This window comes from Mauremys mutica, chromosome 7 (assembly GCF_020497125.1).
Source record: "Mauremys mutica isolate MM-2020 ecotype Southern chromosome 7, ASM2049712v1, whole genome shotgun sequence".
Taxonomy (NCBI): domain Eukaryota; kingdom Metazoa; phylum Chordata; order Testudines; family Geoemydidae; genus Mauremys; species Mauremys mutica.
In genome coordinates, this window is record NC_059078.1 from 15,196,555 (window position 1) to 15,224,327 (window position 27,773).

The 27,773-nt window shown below is 43.8% G+C and overlaps 1 protein-coding gene across 1 annotated transcript in view; it reads left to right on the top strand.

Moving 5' to 3' along the window:
• The window catches only part of ITPR1 (inositol 1,4,5-trisphosphate receptor type 1), a 248,166-nt gene that overhangs the window by 201,645 nt on the left and 18,748 nt on the right, over positions 1-27,773 (top strand). Inside the window, exons 48-55 of the mRNA XM_045023591.1 lie at positions 2,562-2,684; positions 10,186-10,361; positions 11,378-11,542; positions 13,684-13,879; positions 15,322-15,423; positions 17,232-17,374; positions 24,557-24,722; positions 25,648-25,808. Coding sequence (XP_044879526.1) covers positions 2,562-2,684; positions 10,186-10,361; positions 11,378-11,542; positions 13,684-13,879; positions 15,322-15,423; positions 17,232-17,374; positions 24,557-24,722; positions 25,648-25,808 — 1,232 coding nt within the window. The remainder of the gene's footprint in view (positions 1-2,561; positions 2,685-10,185; positions 10,362-11,377; positions 11,543-13,683; positions 13,880-15,321; positions 15,424-17,231; positions 17,375-24,556; positions 24,723-25,647; positions 25,809-27,773) is intronic.

Sequence of the window (27,773 nt, forward strand, 5' to 3'; positions counted from 1 at the left end):
ATAACATAGCCGGAGTCAACGTAGCTTAGGTCAACTTACTGCGGTATCTACACTGAGCTGCGTTGACGGGAGATGCTCTCCCGTCAATTTACCTTACTTCTCTCATTCTGGTGGAGTACTGGAGTCAACCAGAGAGCGTTGTGCGGTCAATTTTTGACTCACACTACATCGATCACAGCAGCGTCGATCCCAGTAAGTGTAGACGTGGCCTGAGCAGGGCCAGCTCCAGGGTTTTTGCCAACCCAAGCGGCGGGGGAGGGAGGGAGCCATGTTCGCAATTGGCAGCACTTCGGCAGCAGCTCCATGATGCTGCTTTCTTCTTTGGCAGCACTTCGGTGGCAGGTCCTTCCCTCTGAGAGGGACCGAGGGACCCGCTGCCGAATTGCCGTCAAAGACCTGGATGTGCTGCCCTTTCCCCTTGGCTGCCCCAAGCAGCTGCTTGCTGCACTGGTGTCTGGAGCCGGCCCTGGGCCTGAAAACCATAGATCTGCCTTCTGATCTTTTAGAATTGCATATACATCTTAGATGTAGGTGTGCTGGTTTGGTCCAGGGAGGGTAGGCACTGCTCAGTGTTCTATTCTTTCTGGAATAGTAAGATGTGTCCCAACGTGAGCTGGTACTACAGGACATTAGCTCGTAGTACATTCAGCTTTGCAATAGATTTCAAAATCATTGATGGCAAAGCATCTATTTTCCCTTATGGTCAAGTAGCAAGTTACTAGCATTTTTTTACAAGTCTCCCATTCTAGATTCAGTAAACACTCAAGCAAGCCTACCAAAACCAGGGTGAGATTCTCCACAGGGCAGAAAGCCTGTGCCACATCCTGAATGCAGGTGCAAGGTAGTGTTTGTGGCTCTGTGTGGACCCTCTGTACTGAATTTAATTCTGCACAAACAGGTTTCCAGCTGGTCACAAATGCCTTCCGTTTAAAGCATGTTAAAACCAAAAAGAATATGGAGAACCATGCATCATATACCCAAAGTGTTGATGCATATAATTTCAGTGAGGTCTTGCATGTGTCTAGGTTTAGGTGCAATGAAGTTTGATATTTTTTTGATGACTGTATACCTTAGTATTTGCCATTCCTTAGCATTCGGCTCATCAACACATTTGCCTTTTATGTGCATTGCAGTTCAGTGTATAACGAGGCATTATATAATTTATTTACCCATGTTTAGCCTCTTAATAACATTGAGAATACCTGTTAAGAAGGAGAATGATTTGTTAGGGCTTAGGGAGAGATGGATGTTGTGAGGCTCTGGGTCTTTGCATTCATTAATTTATCCTCATATGTAACTCATGAGTTAGGCTTTTATTAACTCTCTTTCCTCAACTTTCCTGTGAACTCCTTTCCTTTCACTGCACTATGACAGCTCTATGTATGTACTTTTCCTTTTTGGCAGGAGGATGCTTGACATGTTTCCCTTTAATGAGAGTATTTTTCTTAGATTGCAAGAACTACTGACTTCTGCAGAGCACCCACCACCAGGCAGTATGCCTGCAGTAGATAAATTCCAGGGGATTTTAATTTGATGCAGATAGATTTATTGTAAGATAGCTTCTCGGAGTGCTCTCCTTTTCATTTTAATGGGTCCATGACCATTTCAGAAAATGACTCTTTTAGCTCTGATCTGTGCTTCTTAATTCTGGCTGTAGAGATTATTATAATTAGGACTAGGGGTTGTTTTATTTTGGGGGGGGAGAGTGTTTGTTTTTAGTGTTTTGTACACATTCTTAAATAAGACCTTTTAAATGTGCAGCTGTTTAGTTACCAGCATAGTACTATGTAGCTACATTTCTGGGAGAAAGTGTTTGCATCCTTGGCCTATAGTAGTGTAATAAATTAGACGCCCAATTGGCTGCTGTCTCATGTCTCTGGGGTACCATGGTGTTATGGCTGGTATGCTATGAAGCTGTATTATGTATTCAACATCTTGGTTAAATTTTTGTCCTACTGTAAGTGGACACCCTATATTTTGTACATTAATTCAGGGCTAGATGACACAGTAACTAAAACGCCAACAGCCAGTCTACACAGGCAATCCTACAGTTGCTGCTCCCTTCTAGTGCAGCAAGCTGGGTAACATTTAGGAATGGTAGAAAGTCTAGTGTAGACAAGCCAGCGAATGAGAGCAGCTAGAACTGCACAGCAAAGAGGGATGCAGCCAGAATACTCTGACCCTTGCTAACGCATACGAACTTTCACCCTCCTGATCATCTGGAGGGTTTTGGATTTAGTGAGTGCAAACTATAATGGGGGAAAATGTAACTATTTTCTCTATGTGCAAGGATTTCTTGGGAGACAACCTATTCTTTGAAATCCTTCTCATGCCGCTGCTAAAGTAATTTGTATACCGAAAGCTAGTGTCTGTTTTAACATTTGGTCCTTTGTCTGAAAGGCCAATCAAATAAACTTCAGAACAAGTGGTTGTTTTTTTACTGCAGTTGCTCTTGTGCTTCTCTGCAAAGTGTAAATAAACAGGGCTTTGATGGAGATGTGCTCTCTTTCCACAGGCCTTGGATTTCTTTGAAACACTCACGTTTTTCTCTTCCTTCACAGCTCAACCTGTATTGTACTGGTGCTCTCGCAACATGTCGTTCTGGAGCAGTATTTCGTTTAACCTTGCGGTCCTTATGAATCTACTCGTAGCATTTTTCTATCCATTCAAAGGAGTCCGAGGAGGTACTAATATTTGATACATTTAAAAAAAAAATCTGAACAGATTAGGTGCAATGGGCCAAATTCTTCCCTTACTTACAGCGGTGTCGCCCTGTTAACTTCAGTGAGGATACTTGGGTGTAAATGAGGGTGGAAATTGGCTTTTGCGGGGTGGGGGATATTTGTTAAAGTTGTGATCGTTTTTTTTCTGTTGTACAATTTTATTACTCCATTAATATTGCTTTAAATAATACTTGCAAGGGGGAAATGGTGGGGGTTGTAACAGGATTGAATTGCAGTGTTTTCTGTTTAATACAAACTACTTCGGAAATGTTTTGCAAGCAAAATATCGGGTCTGATTTCTGTCTAAGTGGAAAAATTACCCAAGAAAGAAATCAGCAATAATTAGGCGACTGTGCTGCTTTCAAGTTTCATTTCATAACTGTATATTTTGCTAAACAATATGAAGAGCATTTATTTTTTACTTTCCTCTTAATAATATCTTAATAATATTCTTTCAACATAGCCCTGCAGTAGCTCTCAGTACTGTACAAAGGTGGGCAAGCAACATTATCCCCATTTTTACAGGTGGGGAAAGTAAGTCCCAGAGGAGTGAATTGCCCAATACCATATGATATGACAATGGAAGATCCAGAAATAGAGCCTAGGATTTATGTATGCCATTCTTTTGCCCCATCCACTGGGCTGCCTCTTCAACATACTATAGTTGAGAAGTTGCCCAGAGGATTGAGGAAGAACTTGCTTCCTTAGTCTGCATCAACCTGTCATTCAGCCCACGTCACAGAACTTTAAAAGTTGTCCTGAAGCTCATTGCTATAGAAGAAGCTAGTGATGAGGTATGCAGATCCTGAGGGGATTGTGCGGTCCCTGCTGAATTGAACAGTGACCTAGGGTTGGGGTGATCATTTCTAGCCAGGGTTCAGAGACATTTCAGGGAGATACTTCCAGCTGGGGCTTAATTGGATTCAGCTGACCATACTTGGGCTCAACACCTTACAGGAGTGGGTTACTCCCCAAGGGGAAGAGACACATGGCATCATGTTAGCCAGAACACACAGCAGGAAGCTATGGGGAAACTGAAGGTGCCATGTTGAGTGTTTATTTTTTATAGAGAGAGTTCATTGCTTGTAAAACTGCATGGAAGAAATGTGCAGCTAGAGGCTTTTGCCACACGTCTGTAGGGTGGTGTGAACGAGAACCCCAGAAATAAAACCTCATCCAGGAGAGGGTGATTGATGAACAAACTTCTGCTTCCCTTTCTTTCATCATTCTGACACTGGCCCTGCTGCAATATCTAAGGCATAACGTACATATGAAATGGATCTAGGTAACATGCAGATATGTACTCTCTCCAACTGAGCTTTCCTTTCTAATCCATCTTGCCACTCCTCAGATCTCTTACTGGTGGTGTGGTGGGTTGTATGTTTCAAAGCTTCAGCTGAATACATCTCAGCCATAGCCCAACATCCAGTGAGCCCTACCCTGTGAAATGAAAGCCACCAGAAGGAATGCCACAAAAATAGTAAAGGAATAAGGTGAGCTACAGTTTAGAGGGCCTTAATTTATCAGTTTAGTATTTGATGCTGAGCTACAGGAGCAGTGGGGTAAAGGCAGATGAGCACAGATAAGTTAAATGGGGATCTAAAATGATGTTTGTCTTCTCCAATGAGGGCGTTGAGACAGTATGTCCCATGTGACCAAGGTCTCTGACATTCTAGTGAGACAGATGTTTGGGAGAGAAGAGCTGGGATAAATTCTGGAATGTAGGATTCTTGTTTCTGCAGGAATTCTCTCTTCTGCCACAAGATATAGTAAAACGTTGTACAATTATCTGGGTACTGGTCTCACCAGTGGTTGGAAAGATTTAGCAAGTGCAAGCAAACAGTCCCCAAATTTCTATGTCTACTTTCAAAGATCAGAAGTTAAATTTTAAAAGTCTGATTGTATGGCTGTTAGCGTCATGTCTAATAAACAGTTTATGTGGGATTATGAGTTACACCCCTTTGATCGTAATGGAGAGGAACTCAAGGTTCTGAGTAAGATGGGAAAAGAAACAATCATTCTTCTTCCAGTGCTTGCTCATGTCGATTCCATTCTAGGTGTGTGCACACCCACGTGCACAGTCGTCAAAGATTTTTGCCTTAGTGGTATCTGGAGGGTTGGCTGTAGGTCTCTCTTGAGTGCCACGCTCATGCGTTGGTCTATTAGGTGATGCCGACCCTGTGCCCTCTCCGTTCCTTTTTACCGCCCATGATGGTTGGTCAGAGCGCCTTGTCTTGCATCGCAAGAGCATTAGTGGTCCTTACACTCCATTGTTCTGTCTCCTTTGTTGTTAATTGATGGGTACTTAGTTAGACCTTTAGGTTTAGTGTTAGAGTAGTTTAGGAGTTAGAGTCCCGGCTGGGACTTTGCCTCGGAACGGAGCATACCCCGTTCCCCAGGCTTTAAGTCATGTTCATTGTGCAGCTGGCTGATGCCTATTAATGACCCCCATGGGAGCTATTTAAAGTGTTTGGGGGAGTCCCACAGAAAGGATAAGTGCAGGATTTGCAAAAACTTTTGCCCTTGAACTCAGAACGAGCAGGATATCTGCTTGAGAGTCCTCCTCATGGAGGCTGCGCTTCATCCTATCTTGGAGCCCTCTTGATCGGAGTCTACACTTGGTACTTCGCCATCGGCGCGCAGCGCACTACTGGCACCCTCCTGGCACTGTTCCCCCTCCCTGGTGCCCAAGCAGTGGTTGAAGTTGACGGGCCCACTGGCACTACAGAAAAAGAAGGCTTTGGCCAAAGGACCTGTCTCAGGCTACATGCCCACCCCGGAGTTGCTCAGGGGTACCGCTGTGGTCGGAACTCCTATTCCAGCCAGGGACCTGCCTCCAACTCCTGGGAGCGGTAGGGGGTCCTGGCCCCTACTAGGGTCATCTGTGTCTGAAGCAGGCCCAGTGGTCAAAGAGCAAGCAGGCAACTGGCACTGTAGACGCCAAGCCAGATGACGGACCCGGCCAAGGCCCCAGCATCTCCAGGCTAGCCAGTTATGGGACTGCCCCCTAAAGTAGCAGAGCGTCCCCAGATCACAGGCATCAGTCCCCATCACCGTGGCCTTGGACCCCGGCACTGCAGCCTCAGTCCTTGGTTAGAAGACGCATATCCCTGACACCAAGGTCTCCGCCTGCAAGGCACGGGACACCTGAGTCGCAACGCCGATCCCCGTACCCATGGTATCGTTGGGCCTCCTGCCAGAGTGTGTCACGGTGCAGATCAACATCACCTAGACAGTCTCCCAGGCATCAATTTTTTCCCCTCTCCTCCCCCCAGTGTGGGATCGTTCCTGGTCACGGCACTGGTCGTCGCAAACGAGCACCCCCCCCCCACGACTTCAAGGAGCACCAGGCCCTGCTCAAAAGGGTGGCTGGCTGCCAACCTGGACTTGAAGGTTGAGGAGCTAGCAGAGGAGTCCGACCTCTTTAGTGTTATACTCTCCTCCACCCCAGCCTGGGTTGTGTTGCCTGTCCACCCAGGGGTCCTTAAAATTGCCAAGTCTGTGTGGTAGATCCCTTCTTCCATCCCACCTACTTCCAAGAAGGCGGAAGAGAAGTACTATGTCCCCCCCAAAGGGGTTTGAGTACCTGTCACTCTCCCTCGAGCAAGATCCCCAGTTGTGTCCTCCGTCAACAAAAGGGCCAGGCAGGGACAGGCGAGCAGCACGCCAAAAAATAAAGATGCCAAGACTCTGGACTTGTTTGGATGGAAAATGTATTGGAAAGCCAGCCTGCAATTTTGGGTGTTGAACCAGCAGGCCTTGCTAGCCAGGTACAACTTCAACCTGTGGGACTCCATCAACAGGTTTAAGGAGGGCCTCCCACAGGACCAAGCCCAGGAGTTCGCTGTCTTGGTGGATGAGGACAAAGCGGTGGCGAGAGGCACTTTCCAGATAGCCTGATAGCTATGGACTCAGCAGCCACGGTAGTCATGAGGCACAGCTCCTGGTTCCGGTCCTCTGGGCTGTCCGAGGAGATGCAGGGCCTCCCATTTGAGGGAGCAGAGCTGTTTTTGGAGCTGACAGACACACAACTCCCAGCCTCAAAGACTCCCATGCCACCCTCCGTTCCTTGGGCCTTCACACCCCTCAGCAGGCTAGAATGCTTTTCCATCCGCTGCCACCTCCGTCAAGGTCCTGGAGTGCCCCCCAGTCCATCTTCTACAGAAAGGAGAGAGACAAAGGATTTAAATGACATCGCCCTTCGTCTTCCCATTCTTCCTCCCATCCTGGTTCTTCCAGAGGCCAAGGAAGCCAGAAGCAGGGGTTTTGAGGATGCACCCTAGGATGGTGTCCCAGTACTTCCCAGGATCCACCTCCCTGCTCTTTATTCAACCACCTGTGCCCCTTCTGGTCGGCCTGGTCGTGGGTGAGCTCAGACTGTTGGGTGCTCCCCATATTATCTTTGGGCTATACCTTCAGCGCCTAATATACCAACACACGAGCATGGAACTCAAGAGGGCACTACAGCCCATGAATAGCCTATGAATACCGCTAAGGCAAAAATCTCCGACTGTGCACGTGGGCACGCATGCACCTAGAATGGAATGGACATGAGCAGTACATCTTGAAGAACAACAGTTACGAAAAGGCAGGTAACCATTTTTGGCCTTTTAACTTCTAGGAACTTCATCTTCCACATTCTCAACACTTCATGAAGCATCTAATGCTTTTAAAAAACCTCTTATTATTGTTTATATAAAATCATTTTAAACTCTTGATTAGTTAAACAGCTATAATCCTTTCAAAATGGATCATTTAGGGGAAAACTCTCATTTTTCCCAAATTAGCTGTTACTACTCAAGAAAGAGAGCTTGGAGTCATCGTGGGTAGTCCCTGAAAACATCTGCTCAATGAGATGAGGAAAAAGCTAACAGAATGCAAGAAACCATTAGGAAAGGGATAAATAAGACAGAAAATATCATAATGCCGCTATATAAATCCATGGTACGCCCACAACTTGAATACTGCATGCGGTTCTTGTCACCTCATCTCAAAAAAGATATATTAGAATTGGAAAAGGTCCAGAGAAGGGCAACAAAAGTGATTGGGGCACAAAACAGTTTCCATATGAGGACAGATTAAAAATGACTGGGACTGGTTGGCTAAGAAAAGAGATGTCTAAGAGGGAATATGATAGAGGTCTACAAAATCATGAATGGTGTGGAGGAAGTGATTAGGGAAGTGTTATTTACCCCTTCACATAACACAAAAACCAGGGGTCACCTGATGAAGTTAATAGGCAGCAGGTTTAAAAGAAACGTAAGGAAGTACTTCTTTGCACAATGCAGAGTCAGCCTATGGAACTTGTTGCCATGGGAAGTTGTAAAGACCAAAAGTACAGCTGGATTCAAAAAAGAATGAGAGAAGTTCACGGAGGACAGGTCCATAAATGGCTATTGGCCAAGATGGTAAGGGAACAACTTCAAGCTCCCTAAACCTAAACCTCCAACTGCCAGAAGCTAGAACTGGATGACAGGGAATGGTTCATTCGAAGTTGCCCTGTTCTGTTTGTTCCCTCTGAAGCATCTGGCACAGAGACAGGATATTGGGCTAGATGGACCGTTGTTTTGACCTAGTATGGTCATTCTTATGGTGTCTCTACATGGTTCAGGCCAGCTGAACTCTGAGCTGCTAAGTGCATAATACTGAGAGATTTATCACAATGTGGAAGGCCAAAATTTGCAGACTTGAATGCCTATAATTAGGTACCTAAATCCATGTCTAAATAAGTCTCTGGAGTTTCCAAGATGCCGAGAATCTTCCATTGATCTCTGCAGATGCATAGCACTTCTGAAAATGGATATGTCTGTCTTCCAGCAGATGTGCAACAGACTCCTGACACCTCTTCTGACTAGGAGTGTACATGTCTTCACTGAGAAGCACTCAGCTTTGGCCACAGATTGGTCATTCCCAACTTGGAACTCAGTTTTGCAGGGGCTAAAACATTGCTTGCGCTATGCTCCCAGCCCTTACTGTCTCTGGCAGCGAGGAATGAGTTTGTGACCTGAACTCTAATCTCTTTTCTATTCCCACACCACCCACTTTGAGAAGGCAGCAGAACAGGCTGCTGGGGCAGTCGTAAAAGTTCCCTTTAATAACAGCGTTCCATTCCACTTATTCTAATGCTGATGAGCAGCCTGTGGTGTGGCCTTTCAAAAGCACGTACTGCAGGCAACCTTGAAGGTGTCTTTAATTCTAGCTAGATAGCAGGCCTGCTGTGAATGGCTGGAACTGAAGAGCGAGAAAATATTCATGTTTTAGATTTTATTATAACTGTCAGAATATTAACACTTAAACAGGTGACTAGATCCTTTAAAAGTGCATTCTACCCTCTCACTGGAATTCCAATGCCGAATATATTCACTACCTAAATGGTCTTTTGTACCTTCTCTCTGCTTTCCCTCCCTGTGGCATATGTCTCTTTCAAATATGATGCCTCTGTTTTGAGCATTGCACCTTTTGTTCCTTACGGCTCTGCCATGGCAGCCATTTTGTCCAAAGTTTTTGAACACACTGCGTTGTCTCTGGGGAACATGGCTTTTGTACATTCTTCTGTTGTTTTTCATTAATCAAAAATAGTAATTCAGAATGAAAGTATATGGTTGCTCTTCCTTTATGGAAGAGCATTACTCTTCTTCTCTCCCCTCCCCAGTCTTGTTCAAAAAAGCCTTAGTTGTGCATGTGTTGACGCGCTTACTGAGATGGAACAATCCCCTCAGTTCTGGCACAGGAGCTGCAGACTGTTACAAAGTTTAGGGAATCTCTCCCTGTAATCTGGTTCCTGCTGAGATACAAATGGTTTGTAAACATGCAAACTCTTTTTATATGTGGCCTTTGTCATGAAGAGATGGTTGTTCACGTTTGAAGTAGCCCCACAGTGTGCTAGTGTTGTAGGCCAGGGTTTTTTTTATGGCTTTTTAACTGAAGTGTATTTAGCCAGGCTGGCTGATGTTATATAACCAACCAGGCGCATGGGACGCTTCAAAGAGAACTAGAAATACCAGAGATGGCAAAAACTGGTAAAGCTTTTAGTTGGAAAAAAAAAAATAATAGAAGGGTAGGATAGGAGTGACCAGCGTATTTGTGGTCACTCTTCCCCTCCCATTCAGGGAAGCTAGTGAGTGCATTAGAAAATCGGTCTTCTATGTTTTCAAATGATAATGTGTCTAAGGACACATTATCATTTGAAAACATAGAAGACCGATTTTCACAACAAAATGAAGACTCCTTTAATGATGATGCGCGACACATAATGCTTTACATGTTCAGGTAATATACTTAATTAAAATGTACCCGGGATGCTGTTACTCAGCTTCAACACTTATCAATCTGTAATGGCTGAACAGGTGGGTTAGTGATATTGCACAGTAATAACATTAAAATGGCATTTATCTGGCTAATCTTGGCTTTGTTATATTTGGTAGTTAGGACTATTTAATCTTTTATTTTTTTTCCATACTAGGTACACTAGAGCCCCACTTGTCGGGCTTACTCTGGACAGCTATGCTGATATCTTTGGCCATAGTTATAGCTCTTCCTAAGCCCCATGGTATCCGAGCTTTAATAGCTTCTACGATATTACGACTAATATTTTCAGTGGGTTTGCAGCCTACTTTATTTCTTCTGGGTGCATTCAATGTAAGTATCATGTAGATTTTCATTTAAATTCTCTTGCATTTTATCTTATCCACTCGTGAGAATACCAGACTCTAAATACTCAGTCCAGAACATTGTGGAGTAATTGGTGTAAAAAGTAATTCCCTAATTGGATTGGGGCTCATCTTTAAAAATAGAATTGCTGTGCTGTGCTTCAGTTGGAAGTTTAAGAGCTCCAACGTGTCTCTCTGCTTTGTCACAGTCTAGTGACAGCTCCCAGCTCAGCTCGAAATGTTAAGAAATCTCTGTGACCCGACCAGTATTTTAAGTTATTTGCTCAAACCCTTTTCTTGTTCAGTTGCTAAGCTACAGAAGATCGGAGTTCATAAGATTTATCAAACAAGAAGTGTCCCAAATGCTTGTAGCTTACCTGCCAGTCAAAAGTAGGACATTGAGCAGTTTGCTGCAGCGCAAACATGCAAATTCAGCCACCAGAGAGAACTTCAGTAGGACTCAAATCCAAACATTTGTGGTCTGCAGGCAGGAGAGGTCTACCAAGTGAGCCAAAAGGAAGCTTCTCTTTGACTAAGCCAATAGGAGCTGTGCGAAGGTTGCATCTCCTGGATGTCTTTTGTGTATATATTACATAATTACCTTTAAAGTAGACAATTGAATTACATGTCTTGTTATCTAAATATCTATTTGTTTTAGTGAGAAGTTAGTTTTACACTTTTTAAAAAAGAAGCCTTACCTCTTCCAACTGAATGATTTGTTTTTGCAATCTCAAATATGTAGACGTATTGAGTCACAGTTGAAAAGACTTCGTGTGTACATTTTATAAGGGCCAGTATTTTTGCTCTTGGGTCAGTTTAGATTGGGCTGCATAGATAGATGTAACTGAGGGCAGAGTCTGACCCAAATGTGTAAATTGCGCAATCAGTCTACAAGTCCTTATTGCAGTTGTTGATAGAAACATGTTGCTGAATTGCTACTGACTTAGGGTCTGCAATTGTCAGGCATGTGTTGCACGCTATAGCTAACCTTTACTGTCTCCTTAGGTTTGTAATAAAATAATTTTCCTGATGAGTTTTGTGGGTAACTGTGGAACATTCACTCGAGGATACAAGGCAATGATCCTGGATGTGGAATTCCTTTATCATTTGCTATACCTTCTTATTTGTGCTATGGGGCTCTTCGTACATGAATTTTTCTATAGTTTGTTGGTAGGTATTCATCTTCTCTTTTGGAGCGCTTGCTGTGTTTTTTTTCTAAAGCCACGATCGCAATAGTATCTAGAAGACCTAAATGTGTCACTGTACAATCTACCCAGAAATAGAACCTAGGTTTTCCATTTCCAGTGTGGCTGCTGTCCTTGGTGGGGTTGCTTTTTAGTGCTAGTCCTTTTTTCAGGAGACCAACCTCATGCAGTTTTAGCTTGTGAGCTTACTGGGGGGGGACTCACACTGCCCCTGTGCTACTCCAGCTCTCCTTACTTGAGAGATAAATGGAAGACTTGTAATTTCTTCTACTCCAGTACCATACACAAGCACTGCACATTGCTTTATTGTAATTAAAATGTGGGATTTATGAATGTGTACAATTGCAAAGAGGATTAATTTACAAGTACTTCCCCATTTCAGACCCCATTCCCAGACAACTAAAGTATTGGGGGAAGGATAAAAGCAGATTCCTTTGGCTAAATGTGCCATTTCTTAGCTTGCCTAGACTATGTAATTTGTTTCTGGTTCGAAGGTTAGATAATAAATTGGCTTAAAATATTCGCAAAGTAACACTGATACTAAGTGAAGTATCCAAGTCTCAGCTAAGTCACCAGTGGGCGCTACCCAGATCAGAAAATTGGCTACAAAATCTGGCACAGATAGCACATAAATGGTAGCTACTTCAGGAGAAATCCTGGCGGGAACAAGAGGCAGATTGTTCTGCAAGGTGAGTGATGCTTCCCCAGTGTCAGAGGTTGTACCAGTGGCTTGCAGTGAGTTTAAGTGCTTAGTATATTTAGGAGCCTTTTTTTAATCTCTGACCATGGGGAGTGACCAGGATCCCTGGGGAGTGACCAGGATCCCTTGTCTAAGCCTTCCCATTAGGTGCGGAGCCTACAATGCATGACGCAATACTATTCAAAGCGTGTCATGAACAAGTATGTCTATAGCAGGTGGGTGTCAATTTCTAAACAAAGCTCTACTTAGTTGCTGCTTGCTACATCATTCTGTATCTGTTTTCAGTTGTTTCCTTTATTCCATTATGGAAAAATTGGGAAACGTGGTTTTACTGCCACAAATGTGTCATCTGTGTATGACAGTTTACTCTTCTAGCATACAAATCTGCAATCTGATGACAAGGAAATGTATGAAAGGGACAGTAGCTTTCTGCAGACCTCATATGACCTCTCTTCAGTGTTCTGTAGAGGGATATGCTTAGGGGAAGCGGGTGGAGGGCGGGAGCTGGAGTGAACATTTTTTGCCATCTCATATTTTAACATTTATTTTGTCCCATCATTCAATAACTGACTGTTCCATGTCATGTCGGCGATAGCGTAGATTCAGAAGAATGGGAAGTGAAGGAAGTATTTATGTCCATAAGGAAACTAAGACAAAACCCAGAAAAGATTAACCCACCACCATAAATCCACCCTTTCCAAAAAACCCTTATTTTAAGCATGTCGTCTTTCGTTATTTTTTTAATTGAAGTTTAAAGAGACCTGCCAACTTTAACTTCTGAAGTAGGTTATACTTTTCAGTTTGGTGCTGAAAAGAGAGAAAGTGAAGCAGAGATAATGTTTGAGAAAAGAGAGCACACATTATCTGGTGTGCTTAATACTCAGTACAGTACAAGAATGCTTGATGAATTGATAACACTTAACCAGTCAAAGATCCCAAAACATTTTACTAACATCTTAGCACACCTATGTGGTAACCGAAATAGTAGTATCCCCATTTTACAGCTGAGGAAACTCAGGCACAAAGAGGCAGGTACCTGTGTACAAGTCACTAGCACAGTCAGGATTACCACCAAAGTCTTCTGACCGCCAGCTCCTCTAACACATCATCCTTAACACATCCTTAACATCCTTAACACATCATCAGTTAGATGGCTACTTCAAAAAAAAAAAAGTGTATTGGGAAATGGATAATGTAAAATCAGTCGGGTGGTTGTGCCATTCCATTTAGTTAGTAGGTGATGCTCCAGAATTCTAAATTAACTATCTGCTTTAGAAAAGGGCAAACCTTAAAACATTGGAATTAGATTATTTCCATCCTTCTCTGCATTGCCCCAAAATGTAACATGCCATCAGTTTTGTTAGCAGTAAACTTGTGAAACAGCTTGACCTGCCCCTTTTTTCCAGCTTTTTGACTTGGTGTACAGAGAAGAGACCTTGCTGAATGTCATTAAAAGTGTCACTCGCAATGGACGTTCCATCATCCTGACTGCTGTTCTTGCTCTTATCTTGGTTTACCTGTTCTCGATAGTGGGGTACCTGTTCTTCAAAGATGACTTTATCCTGGAAGTAGATAAGCTGCCTAATGAAACATTATTGCCAGGTTGGTATTGGACATTTTAACTGTGCAAGGTTGAAAAGCATAAAGGGCTTGCCCCTGCACAGCTTGCAGGGGGAGGTACTCGACACCTAATAGGATTGACTACAGATAGTTCCGGTAAAAGATGCTTTCCTTTCCAAACGAGAAATTGACTGATGCAAATAGCGTTTTTAATGTTGTGTAAACTAATGCCAAGACCCCATCTCCCCCCAAAAAGGAGACAGCATTTAAACTTTCCCATTTGCATACATTAGAGATTTCTTACAGTGCGTGATATGACAGTCGAGATAATCCAATTCAGCTAAACGTAGCTTCTGACCTGACTTAATTGCAGGCATACTAGAGGCAGGGCAGTAGCTACATTTAGCTGAATTGGATTATCTCGACTATCATATCCCTCCATCTGTGAAGTTTACATCCTGCCTTGGTTAGGCAGAACCTAAATGTGTTTTGGCAAAAACCCACTTGTTCACCCAGGCTTTAACTGACGAGGTTGCTGGTTGCAAATACTGGGAGAGCCTGCAAGTTAACTAGTGGGATTTGGACAGTTTATTTTTGCTTTTAATGATGGGTTTAATTCTACAACAATCAAAATAGAAACTTCAAAACAAAATAAACACAAATAAAAGGGAGTGCAGAGGTGCTCATGTGAGCTCAAGCTGTATGCTTTTCCTCCATTCGTTTTCTCAGTTTGCATTCAGAATATTAACCTCCACCAAATACTTGCTTTAGGTTCAACTTGCTTTAGCAAGTTGTTTGTTTGTTTTCTGAATTAAGATTTGGTAAATTGCAAGTAAAATGTTGCTTTCCAATTAAACAGGCAGCTTAGTGATTGAGGAGTATAGATAGAACAGTAAATAACCTTATTAACAAGGCACTTCATTTTTTCCTCCAAAGCTTAAACTGTTCAGAAAATTATTGCTTGATCTTCTTGCTACCAGGCATTAATTTGTACCATTTATCAGATTAGAGGTCAAGAACTAAATGACACTTTGCTTCAACTTTTCCACACAGTTGATCTCAATGCCAGGGACATCTCATTATCTGTAACACCTGATAAACTAGCACTGCATGATGAATGCAGCTTTTTGAGACACCTTGAAACCATGTCTGCTGAACATAGCGTATCATAACAATTTCAACTACTTCTTGAACTTTGGGGCTCAGTACTGTGTACAATAATTGTATGGCATTTGGTCCTAGTGCACAGAAATGGAAAGCATTTTATTTTGTCCTTCATTTAAACGTTAAATAACTAGATGCAAGATTTTAATTGGACTCTAACCTTCAAATCTCAATGGAAAAATCTTTCCCAGGAATATACACGTTACTTAGTGCAGACTCAGTTCATACTACAGTGTGTGTTAACACCTGTGTATCAGTTATGTAAAAACTGAAGCAATGTTAAAGGACATTTCTTGACGCCACAACTTGCATTTTTGTAGACCATACAGAAGCTGGTGATACCATGACTGGTGAGTTCCTGTATTCAGATGTATGTAGAGCAGGTAATGGAGAAAATTGTTCTTCAGTCATTCCTTCAGAAGGTAGGTGTCTTTCACTACTGAAATCTTACACCACAACTTTAATTTTCACTCTGTTCTAGCCAAGTATCTTAAATTTAAAAAACTTGTGTAACTAAGTCGGGCAGAATAAAGATATCAGGGGCACATCTGATTTCAGGGAGGATTAACTTATCCCACCTTCCCATTAGTGAAATATCTTTTGGTTCATAAAATACTGTGTGTAGGCTAGAAATACTTATTTTGTTGCAATGGGATTGCTTAGTACTGAACTGAATTGAAACGTGTTTTGAAATGCCTTGCCTTATGAGTTTGAGAGGGAAAAAGTGATGCAGGAAAAAGTGATGTAAAATCCTGAAGTTTGCAACTACAGATCAACAATTCTGACATCAGAAGTTGGTCTCTGAATTTACGAGCATCTTCAAATGTTTAGTGTGATAAGATGCAGTCAAATATAAATGCATTGGTGATGACCGTATTCTAACTAGTGAAGGAATACATTTTTAATATTGTTTTGGACTATTAAGAAATAATCAACAGAATAAATACATTAAAATGGTTTGGTTTTTTTTTTTTTAAAATATGTTGGGCATGAAATATATCAGTATGTTTGTCCAATCATATATAGTACAATGATCAGCCTTAAATTGAATCGTGAAATATTTTGTCTTATTTCCTACATGTTAAATTTACTTCCTTGCTGAGATTAATGGCGTTGGCTGTGAGATACAGACAGTGTTGGTATTTTTCATTCAAATAAAGTATTTATGTTTCAAAGGTCAATGATGGCCGAGAGCCCATCTTCTAAAGAGGAAATATCTGTTTGCTCCAATGTGCCCTATGATAAATTAAGTAACAGAACGGATACAAAAATAGTTCCTTCCATTCTTTCCTGGCTGTAGGAGGCAGGGGATGATTTTGGTGGCCTTCACATACTTTATTTGCAAAAAGACACAAGAAACTTGATAATGTCAGAGTTCAGGTTGATATCTGTTAATATCAATGCTTGTGTACAGCCAGAGGTGGATGTGATGCACAAATCTCTGATCACTTCTCTAATGTTTGGAGATGTCTGGACACAACATTTTGATTCAGACCCATCTTTAACATTTAATATTATAATAACTGCACATGCATTTTTATGGTCATAGCAAAGACGTGGAGGATTTTTTTAATAGTCTATTTTTGCCGATTACTCATAATTAGTTCTGGAGCTTCCAGAATCAAAATGCATGAATTAGGAATGCAAAGAGCAAACTCTGAAGTTATAGCCAATCTGGTAAAAGTTGGTGGAAAAAGACGTTTGTTCCTTTCAAATAAAATACGGTTTCCATAGTTAGTAATGGCACCTTAGCCATTTGAAGTGCAAGAGACAAAGCTTTCCTTTCAGAACATAGCTCAAGGCCTGTCCAGTCATTCCTCTGTCAAATACCAGGAGACAGTGTATGAATAAATACTTTGCCCTAAGAGCTGTCAAAAAGCCCTGATTCTATATAAACAGGTAATTAAAGTTGTGCATGGTAACAGAACAGGAAAGAGAATTAAGCCAACTCAGCACAAAACTAGAAACAGAATTTTTGGTGGTGGGAAGAGGAGAGAGACAATTGAGCCACCAGTGGAGACCAGCTGAACAGCTGCCGTTCAGTTCCTAGCTAACAAGTGCTGCTGTGGTGATTTACATGGTTTATTAGATACACATGGTTAGAGTCATATGATTGTTTTTAAAGGGAGAGAAGAAAACTCCCAGCAAGAGACGATTCACAAAATGAAGAGAATTATTTAAAACACATCTTCTTGCCTTTTAAACCTCTCTTTGCTTCCTATGTTAATAGAGCTGATACCTAAAGAAGAAATTGAGGAAGAGGATAAAGAGCATACATGCGAGACATTGCTGATGTGCATTGTTACTGTACTGAGTCATGGGCTCAGGAGTGGGGGTGGAGTAGGAGATGTGCTCAGGAAACCATCCAAAGAGGTAAATTAACACTGCATGGGGGAGGAAAAGGGAGATCTGGTTTTATTGAAAAGACTGTTGTGTACAGTGTATTAAACATACTTTGCATATGTTACTAAATAGAAGGGACCACAGTTCCTTTCCATTTAATATGGTTAAATCTCTGCAATAACCAATAAGTCAAGCAATGGCACATCTGAAATGAGCTTCCAACTATTTGATCTGCATTATGATTATGGTGATTATTAATCATATTTTAGGGTAGTGCCTAAAGACCAACCAAAAATGGAGCCCCATTGTGCTAGGGGCAGTACTAACACAGAGTAGCAGAAAGTTCCTGCCCCGAAGAGCTTACAGTCTAAATAGACAAGACAGATTCAGGAGGAAAATGTAGAACCCACAACCAGAGTGAACAGTGTGATGGCAGCAAATGTTATGTTAGTTCCCATGGTTGTTTGGGGGAGGCGACTAGCTAAATTGAAAGAAGAGGGTGGAGAATCATCGTCTGTGATTCTATGAGATGATTTAATTGGGGGTTGGTCCTGCTTTGAGCATGGGGTTGGACTAAATGACCTCCTGAGCTCTCTTCCAACCCTGAGATTCTGTGATTCTGTGGGACAGAGCAAGAGAGAAAAGAAGGTAAAAGACGCAGGGAGCTCCAAGGCTAATGCTTTCCCTCTCCTGCCCTTACAAAAACAGCCAGTCAGCACAGGGCACAGAAAGTCCAATCAGAACTGCAGAAAGGGCTCTGAATTTCCAAAGGTCCCTGCTTTGGCTGCTTTGCAGCAGCTCCTAATGGCTGGAGTCTCTGGCCGGTTCCTTCCTACAGTTTTTTAAACTCCAGGCCACATGGTAGGGGGGAGAGAGGCACCACCTGTGTCCTAGTGACCCCAGAGTGGTAGTGGTTAGAGGCCTTCCTGTACTTTCCTGGACCCATGTGGGTGTTTGGAGAGGGGTGGCTGCCAACTGGACCCCGTTTCACTCCCGCTCCCCAGTGTAGCAGTCCCTGCTTTGTCTGTATCAGATGTCAGAGAACAGAACTATTTATTTACACAATATTTACTAACTATCCCCTAGTGTTCAGCCTGATTTCAGGTACATTTTTCAAAACCTTGTAAGTCCTAAATAGAAGTTAAGCTCCTAAGTGATTTAGATCCTTTTGAAAAGGGGTAAACAGTGAGGTGGCAAAATGTTCAGATGATACAAAACTATTCAAGATAGTTAAGTCCAAAGCTGTGTGTGAAGAGTTACAAAGAGGGCTCACAAAACTGGGCAAGAAATATATATCATATAAAATGATGAAGTCTAAATCAGTTATTATCACTTAAGAAAGAGATCTTGGAGTTATTGTAGATAGTTCTCTGAAAACATCCACTTAATGTGCAACGGCAGTCAAAAAAGCTAACAAATGTTGAGAAGTATTAGGAAAGGGACATAAGTCAGAAAATATCATACTGCCTTTCTCTAAATCCATGATATGCCCACATCATAAGTACTGCATGCAGATATGGTCTCCCCATCTCAAAAAAGATATATTGGAATTGGAATAGGTACAGAAAAGGGCAACAAAAATGATTAGGGGTATGGAACGGCTTCCATATGAGCAGAGATTAAGAAGACTGGAACTTTTCAGCTTGGAAAGGAGACAACTGAGGAGGGATTGATAGAGGTCTATATAATTATGACTGATGTGGAGAAAATTAAAAAAGGAATTGTTATTTACTCTTTCTCATAACACAAGAACTAAGGGTCACCAAATGAAATTAATAGGTAGCAGGTTTGAAACAAAAGGAAGTATTTCTTCAGATAACACAGTCAACCTGTGGAACTCTCTGACAGAGGATGTTGTGAAGTCTAAGACTATAACGGTTCAAAAAAGAACTAGATAAGTTCATGGAGGATAGGTCAGGATGGGCAGGAATGGTGTCCCTAGGCTCTGTTTGCCAGAAGCTGAGAATGGGTGATGGGATGGATCACTTGATGATTACCTGTTCTGTTCATTCCCTCTGAAGCACCTGGCATTGGTTACTGTCAGAAGACAAGATACTGGGCTAGGTGAACCTTTGGTCTGACCCAATATGGCTGTTCTTATGTTCTTAAAATGTGAGATAGGCATCTGTTTGAAGGCTAGAAGAGGTGTTTGTGAAAGACTTCTTTCAGGATGTGGTCCCCATTGAGCATGGGTTGTAGTTATTTAATTATAACCCTTTTGAGTTCCAGTGTGGGGTGGTAGGTGACAACTAGGGGTGTGCAGTAGGAGGGTTTTTATTTCCGTATTGAAGTAGCTTCTCTCAGGGTATTTGGGTGGCCCATTCCATGATACAATTCAGTTCTCTGGTGGAGTGTCCTTTTTTGGTGACAATGGTTTGAAATGTATTAAGGTATATATCTTGGACTTGGAGCAAATTCCATTGTATCTGAGTGCTTGGCTATAGATAACAGATTCTTCTTCGAGTGATTGCTCATATCCATTCCAGTTAGGTGTGTGCGCGCCGCATGCACTTTCGTCGGAAGACTTTTACCCTAGCAACCCCAGTGGGTCGGCTGAGCGCCCCCTGGAGTGGCGCCATAACGGCACCGCATATATACCTCAGCCAACCCACCCGACCCTCAGTTCCTTCTTACCGCCCGTGTCGGTCGTTGGAACAGCGGAGTGCAGCTTGTCTGGCCTCCGCTTCCCTAGCTTCCTCATAGTTTTCTCTGTAAAAATTTGTACATAGTTCTTAGCTTAGCTTAGGTTTTCTTGTTTTGATAGTTTAAAATCAGTTTAGTGTTAGATACTAGCAGGTTCGGGGGTTAGCCCCACCCGCACCCGGGACCGGAGCGTATGCCCGGCTCCCCAGGTTTCAAGCCGTGCTCGGCCTGCCGCAGGCCTATGCCTACAGGAGATCCTCATAGCTCCTGTTTGAAGTGCTTAGGAGAGTCGCACTTATCTACTAAGTGCCCAATTTGCAAGGCTTTCAAGCCTCGCACTAAGAGGGAAAGAGACATTAGGCTGAAACAGCTCCTAATGGAGGCAGCCTTAACCCCTCCGGCCGCGGCACCGCCCGCTGTCCCGACGGACTCTCGCAGCGCCGCCATGGCGCCGGGCCACTCTGCGGTGCCACCGAAAGCGCCATCGGCACCGAAACCGGCCCAAAGACGCTCTCTCTCGCCGAAGGCGAAGAAGGGAAAGGCCGCTGCCTCCACGGCACCGCCGGCTCCGAAGCACCAGAGTGCGCCCCGTCCGGGCCGCCTGGCACCAAAACCTGCCGCGGCACCGGTTCCTCTGCCGCAGACACTTCTGCCAGCACCGTCGAGCCTGGCACCTGTAACCTCCCTGGCTCTGGCCGTGGTAGAGATGCCACTGCCATCGACCCCGGAGACCTTCGAGGCGGCACGGGACCTCATTGCGCTGACAGAACCGGTTGTGCCACCGCCCCCGGCGCCGCCGGTGCGGGCGCCCCGCTCCATGGGCAAGCCGTCCATGTTTAGGCCACCTGCTGGCACCGACTCTGACCGGCACCGAACCCGTTCCCGTTCTCGACGCCGCTCCCGCTCCCGCTCTCGGCGCCGATCCCAATCTGGCCGTCGATCGCACCGCCGCTCGCAGTCCCGGCACCGCTCAACCACGCGGCACCGGTCAGACTCGCGGCACCGGTTGTTCTCGCGCTCTCCGACCCGTCACTCCCGGCACCGATCAAGCTCTCGGTACCGATATGGCCGCCCCTACTCGCGGAGTCGCTCCCGGCACCGATCATGGAGATCCCGGTCGACCTCCCGGCACCACACCGGTCGCAGGTCCCATTCTCGCTCCTGCTCTCGATACCGAGATGCCTCCCGGCACCGTTCACCACAAAGGCGGGAAATGAGATCTGTGGGCACTTCGGCGCAAGGCTTATCTGCTCCACCTTGGCCCTCTCGACACGCTTCGGCCTCTTCACACGCCGACAGCTACTATGTCGATGACCATGACTCTCAGGTCCCTTCGAGAGTTTTCCGGCAATCCCATCCTGCGGACCAGGACCCAAATCAGTGGGGTTATTGGACCCCTTGGGCCTACCACCAAAGCCAAGGCCCTCCTGTGCCTCCTATGCGCACCGTATCGCATGAGCCACGCGTCCCAGAGGCTACCGTAAGCCGCCCCCCAGTTGACACTGAGGTACCATCCGGTGCAGACGAAGGGGCTCAGCCTGCCCAGGAACCTCTGGGGCAGGAACCTTCACAGGGGCCGGATGCTGACCAAGACGCCATCCTGCCCGGAACTTCTTCCTCCTCCTCTCCCCCGGATGAGGCGGTGGCAGGCTCGTCATCAGCAGGTCCCCCGCCAATTGACTTAAGGGCGCACCAAGAGCTCCTTCACAGGGTAGCACTGCGAATGGATCTGCAGGCTGAGGAGGTATCGGAAGTCAGTGATCCGATAGTGACCATTTTGTCCGCGGACGCTCCAACCCGCATAGCTCTCCCCTTCATAAGGACTATCCAGGCGAACGCTGATACATTGTGGCAGACTCCGTCGTCTATTGCGCCCACAGCCCGAGGGGTGGAACGCAGATACATGGTCCCTTCCAGGGGATACGAACATTTGTATGTGCACCCTGCCCCCTCGTCCTTAGTGGTGCAGTCGGTCAACGACAAAGAGCGCAACGGCCAGCAAGGCCCGGCTCCTAAGTCGAAGGAGGCCAAGCGCATGGACTTGCTTGGTCGCAAGGTCTACTCTGCCGGTGCCCTACAGATCCGTGTGGCTAACCAGCAGGCCTTGCTAAGCTGCTACGGCCATGACACTTGGGCTGAGGTAGAAAAATACAAAGAGCTCCTGCCTCAGGATTCCCGACAGGAGTTTGCAGCCTTTGTAGAAGAAGGCAAAAAGGTAGCACGCACCTCCTTACAGGCCTCCTTAGACGCGGCTGACTCGGCGGCACGTACTGTAGCCTCGGGTGTTACCATGCGCCGGATCTCTTGGCTCCAGAGTTCGACGCTTCCTCCTGAGGTTCAATATACCATTCAGGACCTTCCTTTTGATTCGAACGAGCTCTTCTCAGAAAAAACAGACTCCAAGCTTCAAAATCTAAAGGACAACAGGGTTATCATCCGCACTTTGGGGATGCATACCCCGGCTACCCAGAGGCGTCCGTTCCGTCCCCAGTTTAACCGCCCTTACTATATGCCTCGCTACAGGCAAGACTCTGGTCGGCGGCGGGGTCGCGGGGGCCGTGGGCGACGGCCTGGCAACCAACCGTCCCAAGGGCGAACCCCCTCTAAACAACCGGGGCCTAAACCATCTTTTTGAAGATGCGCCCGGGGACGGCATACCAGCTCTTCCTCCAAATTCCTCCCTGCCTTTTTCCAACCGCCTTTCCTATTTCTTCCCGGCGTGGGCCCGACTGACCACCGATGCCTGGGTCCTGCGCACTGTGGAACGTGGTTACCAACTCCAATTCGTTTCACCTCCACCTTCCCACCCTCCTTCCCGGTCCCTCTTCAGGGACCCCTCTCACGAGCAACTCCTCTTACAAGAGGTGCACTCGCTCCTAGCCATCGGAGCGGTTGAGAAGGTTCCGGACGCGGAATGGGGCAAGGGGTTTTATTCCTGTTATTTTTTGATCCCCAAGTCCAAAGGAGGCCTTCGACCCATCCTCGACCTGCGAGACGTTTGTCATCTGTCCAGAGGATAAAAATATCATTAAAGTATCTCAGGTATATCATTGATTTTTGTGGTGCATTTGTCCAAAAAATCTTCCTCAAGGTGGCCCATGAAGTGGTTGGCATACTGAGGAAACGGCCTAATACCCATGGATGTTCCCATGGTTTGGACAAAGTGCTTGTTGTTGAATGTAAAACTGTTATTGGTGAGGATGAAATGAATGAGTTTGGTAATGTGTTGGGGTGGGTGTCTGAGTGTTGTCCATGTCTTGTGGATATTTGAGGCAGGCAGTGATGTTGTCATTGTGAGGGATATTGGTGAATAGGGAAGTGACATCTGTGGTGGAAAGGGCAGTGTTCTGAGGGAGGTTGTTAATGTTGTAGAATTTGTGGAAGAAGGTTGTATCCTGGAGGAAGCTGCTGGTCGTTTTGTATGCTGAGTGGTTTGAGGATGATTTCCATGAGTCCCAATATTCCTTCAGTAAGAGTGTGGTAGCCAGATACAACAGGCTGCCTGGGTTCCCCTGTTTGTGTATCTTGGGAAGCATGTAGAAGGACCCTGGGGGTAAGGGATGAGGTTGCAGAGTTTTTCTTGGAGTTGCTTGGGGAAAGATTTGATATCCTTAAATTCCTGGGTAAACTGTGGTGTGGGGTCGTCTTTGGGTTTTTTATAGTAAGTTGTGTCAGAGTTCAGGTTAGCTTAATTAAATTCCATGTGAATTAAAGTAAGCTGAATTAAGGCCACTTCAATTCTGAATCAGAGCAACCACACCAGGTTTTAATGCGGTTTAACTAACCCACTTTAAGTTTGTGCCTTCAGTTAATTCAGATTAATTTCCCTGAGTGGCCCCATGTAGACAAACCCATAGAGTACATCTGCGCTACAACAGAAGACCAATGGCATGGCCATGGCTGTCCCAGGTCAGCTGCCTCAGGCTGGAGCTGCAAAGCTATAAAACTGTGGTGCAGTTATTCAGGCTTGGGCTAGTGCCTGCGCTCCAGGACCCTGCTGCAAGGGGGGGACCTAGCCTCTGAGATTCAGTGCCTTCATTTTTTGTTTTACCACAGTGTAGACATACCCTTAGATGCTTTTGAAAATTGCATCAGTAGTAAAACAGGCACTGGGGAGCCTAACAAAGCTTTGTTCCTTGTTTTAGCTAATTAAGAGAATATATGTGGTTATTAGTATGTATAATAAACACAAGCTGTCAAAGGAATGTCAAGAGGTGATCAGGAATAGAAGGAATAAATGACAAGACATCGATGAGTATAGGGTAGATAATGAAGAGGGAAAAGAGACTTGCAGATAATGGGTAGGGGAGAACTGATCCCAGGGAGATCGTATCCTATCACTGACTAGTTTGATGTTTTTCTTGTTATTAATTTAGGATTTTTGTTTTATGGTAATAGAGAATTTAAAATATTAAATTTAATAATTGGAAGACTTCACAGAGTGGTGTTCTGAAGTAGGGAATCTCAAGAGGGGAGATGGTGGATTGATACAATATTGGTGGCGAGCTGAACGAGAGAACTGTCATGGTAAATGTCAGGGTTAACTTTTTTTAAATATTTGTCTTACAGGAACCACTCTTTGCTGCTAGAGTGATATACGATCTCCTGTTCTTCTTCATGGTGATCATTATTGTCCTTAATCTGATTTTTGGTGTTATCATTGACACTTTTGCTGATTTAAGGAGTGAAAAGCAGAAGAAAGAAGAAATTTTAAAAACAACTTGCTTTATTTGTGGTAAGCATTTGCTTTAGAGCTAGCAGCTGATCTATCCGAACCCAAGGTAGCTGCAGGCTAGCTTTCCCACCAAGTTATAAGGCTTTGGGAATCAGGAATCCTACAGTGCTGGTAGACCCTACATAGCGTTCTTCAACTAGCTGTCATTCTCGGCTACTTACACCTACTTCCTCTTTCAGGATCTGCTGAAAGCTCATCATTATCTCTTCTTAAAGTAGAGAATCCTGAATGAGAGCATCTTCTGTGTTGTCTTTGCTATTGAGAGGAGAATTTGTATTGCTTGTAGAGTTTGCGGAACTTGGCGTAAGGAAAAGAGATTGGGAATAGGAGTATGCTGTTTATATACCACTCTTCTTAAGTATACTTCATCTGGTTTGTTTCGTGTTTCACCTGTGTTTTAGACAAGAGTTTTATGTTGGAGCATTAGATAAACTAAAATGGATCACGTTTCCAAAGATGCTGGATGATTTCTGTAAAACACCTGGTTTTGAATGCACTGAAATGAAAAGTTAAACTATTGAGGCTGTTAGGCCAAAGTGGTTAAATTACATGGCAATACATAAATTACATAAATGTATATAGTGACATATGAGTATCACTTAGAAATTTGTTCAAATTAGCTGCTGTGCTTTGCATAACTTTATTTCAGAAAGAGAATATTTTAATGAGATGTAGCAAAACCTGTTCATTGCATATCATACCTAGCTAGCTTCACCATGACTTTTCTAGTATGTGTAGTAAACAGAAGTGGTACAATTCCTACTGAGCGTTGTTTTCCCATATAATCCCAGTGACACTGTTTATTCAAGAATATATTTAATTGTTAATGCATAAATGCCCCAAACTGTATGTTTCTTTCTACTCAGAACTCACGTTATGCAAGAGTTGCTAAACACCTAATAGGGATGTGCGATCTCTCTTTTAGGTTTGGAAAGAGACAAGTTTGATAACAAGACAGTCACGTTTGAAGAGCATATTAAAGAAGAGCACAATATGTGGCACTACTTGTGCTTTATCGTGTTAGTAAAAGTAAAAGATTCAACAGAGTATACTGGACCAGAAAGTTACGTGGCAGAAATGATCAAGGTGAGATTGAAGCATTTTCCCCAAATCAGATTAATGTGTATGGTCTATATTTGTTTAGTAAATACATGTAGTCTGCATATTTGTGTAAGAATTTGAGGAACAGAAGACTTGTCCTACCAAAACAGACTACTGTAATGCAGTATTTTACCTTCTAGAAATGTCCCCTTAATCAGAGAATATACCTGAAGCATAAGATAAAGATAGAGATTTTTGTAAGAGGATTAACTCCAAAGAAAGGTTTTGCTGAATGGACTACTGACTGCACCTCATTATGTGTATGGTAAATTGATGGTTAATACTAAAATTGTGCAGGCCGTGAGGCTTGGGGGTTTCTGGATGTGTGTGAACTGCAGCGCAGTAGTTACAAAATAGTCTGCATCTTCATACCTGTGGTTTCTAAGCTTCTAAAATATTCACATGAGTGCCAAGTGGATAGATGTAAATAGTAAAGTCTACCTAGTCTCTGTGGTTTAGACCAGTTGCCTAGGTTGAAGGGAAGACCATTCTGTTCTGAAACCTAATGTACCATAGTTTAAAAGAGAACATTTTCACCTCAGGTTGGGAGAACTGTCTTTAATGTAACATGCATGTAAAACCTGTCTCATAGCAAAGTATCCTGAACTGACCTCTAAGACTTGTTGTCTTCTAAGTTTAGTTATTAAAGTAATAAACCAAAATTAATGTCCGCTCATTTGCACAGCCTTTAGATGAGCAAAGTAAATGCCTTGTCTTTGCCAAACTGCAGGTTCAGAGCCCCTGGAACTATGCCCTCTGCATCTAAATTCTAATTACTGATTTGTCTCCCTGCTCCTAACTGGTTAGCAAGAACTCTTGCTGATTTCTAAGGGTACAGTTAGTTATATTTCTTTACTTGTCTTCACCTTCATTAATTATTTTGGTGTATAGACAGTGCTGTGTGACTTGGGGTCTCATTTATTTTTACAGTCCTTTTTCCGTAAAGGTACAATATACCTTTAAATATAAAACCCACCAAGGTCTCTCTGAGGTGGTACATGTTACTTCAGGGTCACTGAAGTCTACATCCTACTTCTGGATTTCTCCCTCTGTAATGAGGGCTTAAAGAAATCTTGTGAGCAATCACCTGATCGAGGATTAGCACAGTGAGATAGCAGAACACTTCACTGCAGCTGTTAGAAGTCTGCCTTGATTATATTGTTCCCTTCATTTAGCTTACTACAATGTCTAGTACTTTAAGACAGTGTTAGTTTTAATTTTTCTGGTCACAAAGGAGTTTGTTAATATTATTTAGGGATTGTTAACATTATTAAAAAGTCCTTAAAGCTGATTGCACCAGTTGCTCAGAAGCTGCACCAATCATTTGGCAAAATTCTAGTGTTTAATCTCTGGTTGTCAAAATGGTGGCGACGATTTGTTTTACACGTACTGCACTGACATGCATGGAACCTGCATACCCCAGGAAGCAGTAATAGGTGCAGTTTGGGAACAGCTGGACCATTTTAGAAGCCTAGGATTTGCTGTTTAATCACTGCTTTTTTAATCAAAACTTACTAAACTCAACCAATAGTGGCAATAAGGCAGTTGTGGTGAAGTTCATTTTGATAGCCCAGAAGCAAGAACAGAGCTTTCCTTGTCCTCTTTCCTTGCTGCTTTCTGCCCACCCCGCCACCCCCCCATGAAAAAAAGAAAAGGGGAACTCTCTGAGTGTATTGCTGGCTCAGCCTTATTTAAATGTTTCAATAAGAGATAGTTGAGGTGTGTGTACGAATGACTGGGGGGAGGGGAGACAAGGCGAGGCATGTTTTGTTTACCACCAAACTTCTTTGTTTTCATCATCACAAAAAAAATTTAGGAGTGGCCCCGGGGGAAGCCTTTACAACACGCCACCGATTCCAAGGTTTCAATTGATCCTCTTGGAGAGGCTGATTTATTTTCTTCGTTTGTATTGGGAACAGGTGACAATCTGAGATTGCTCAATGTCTGCAG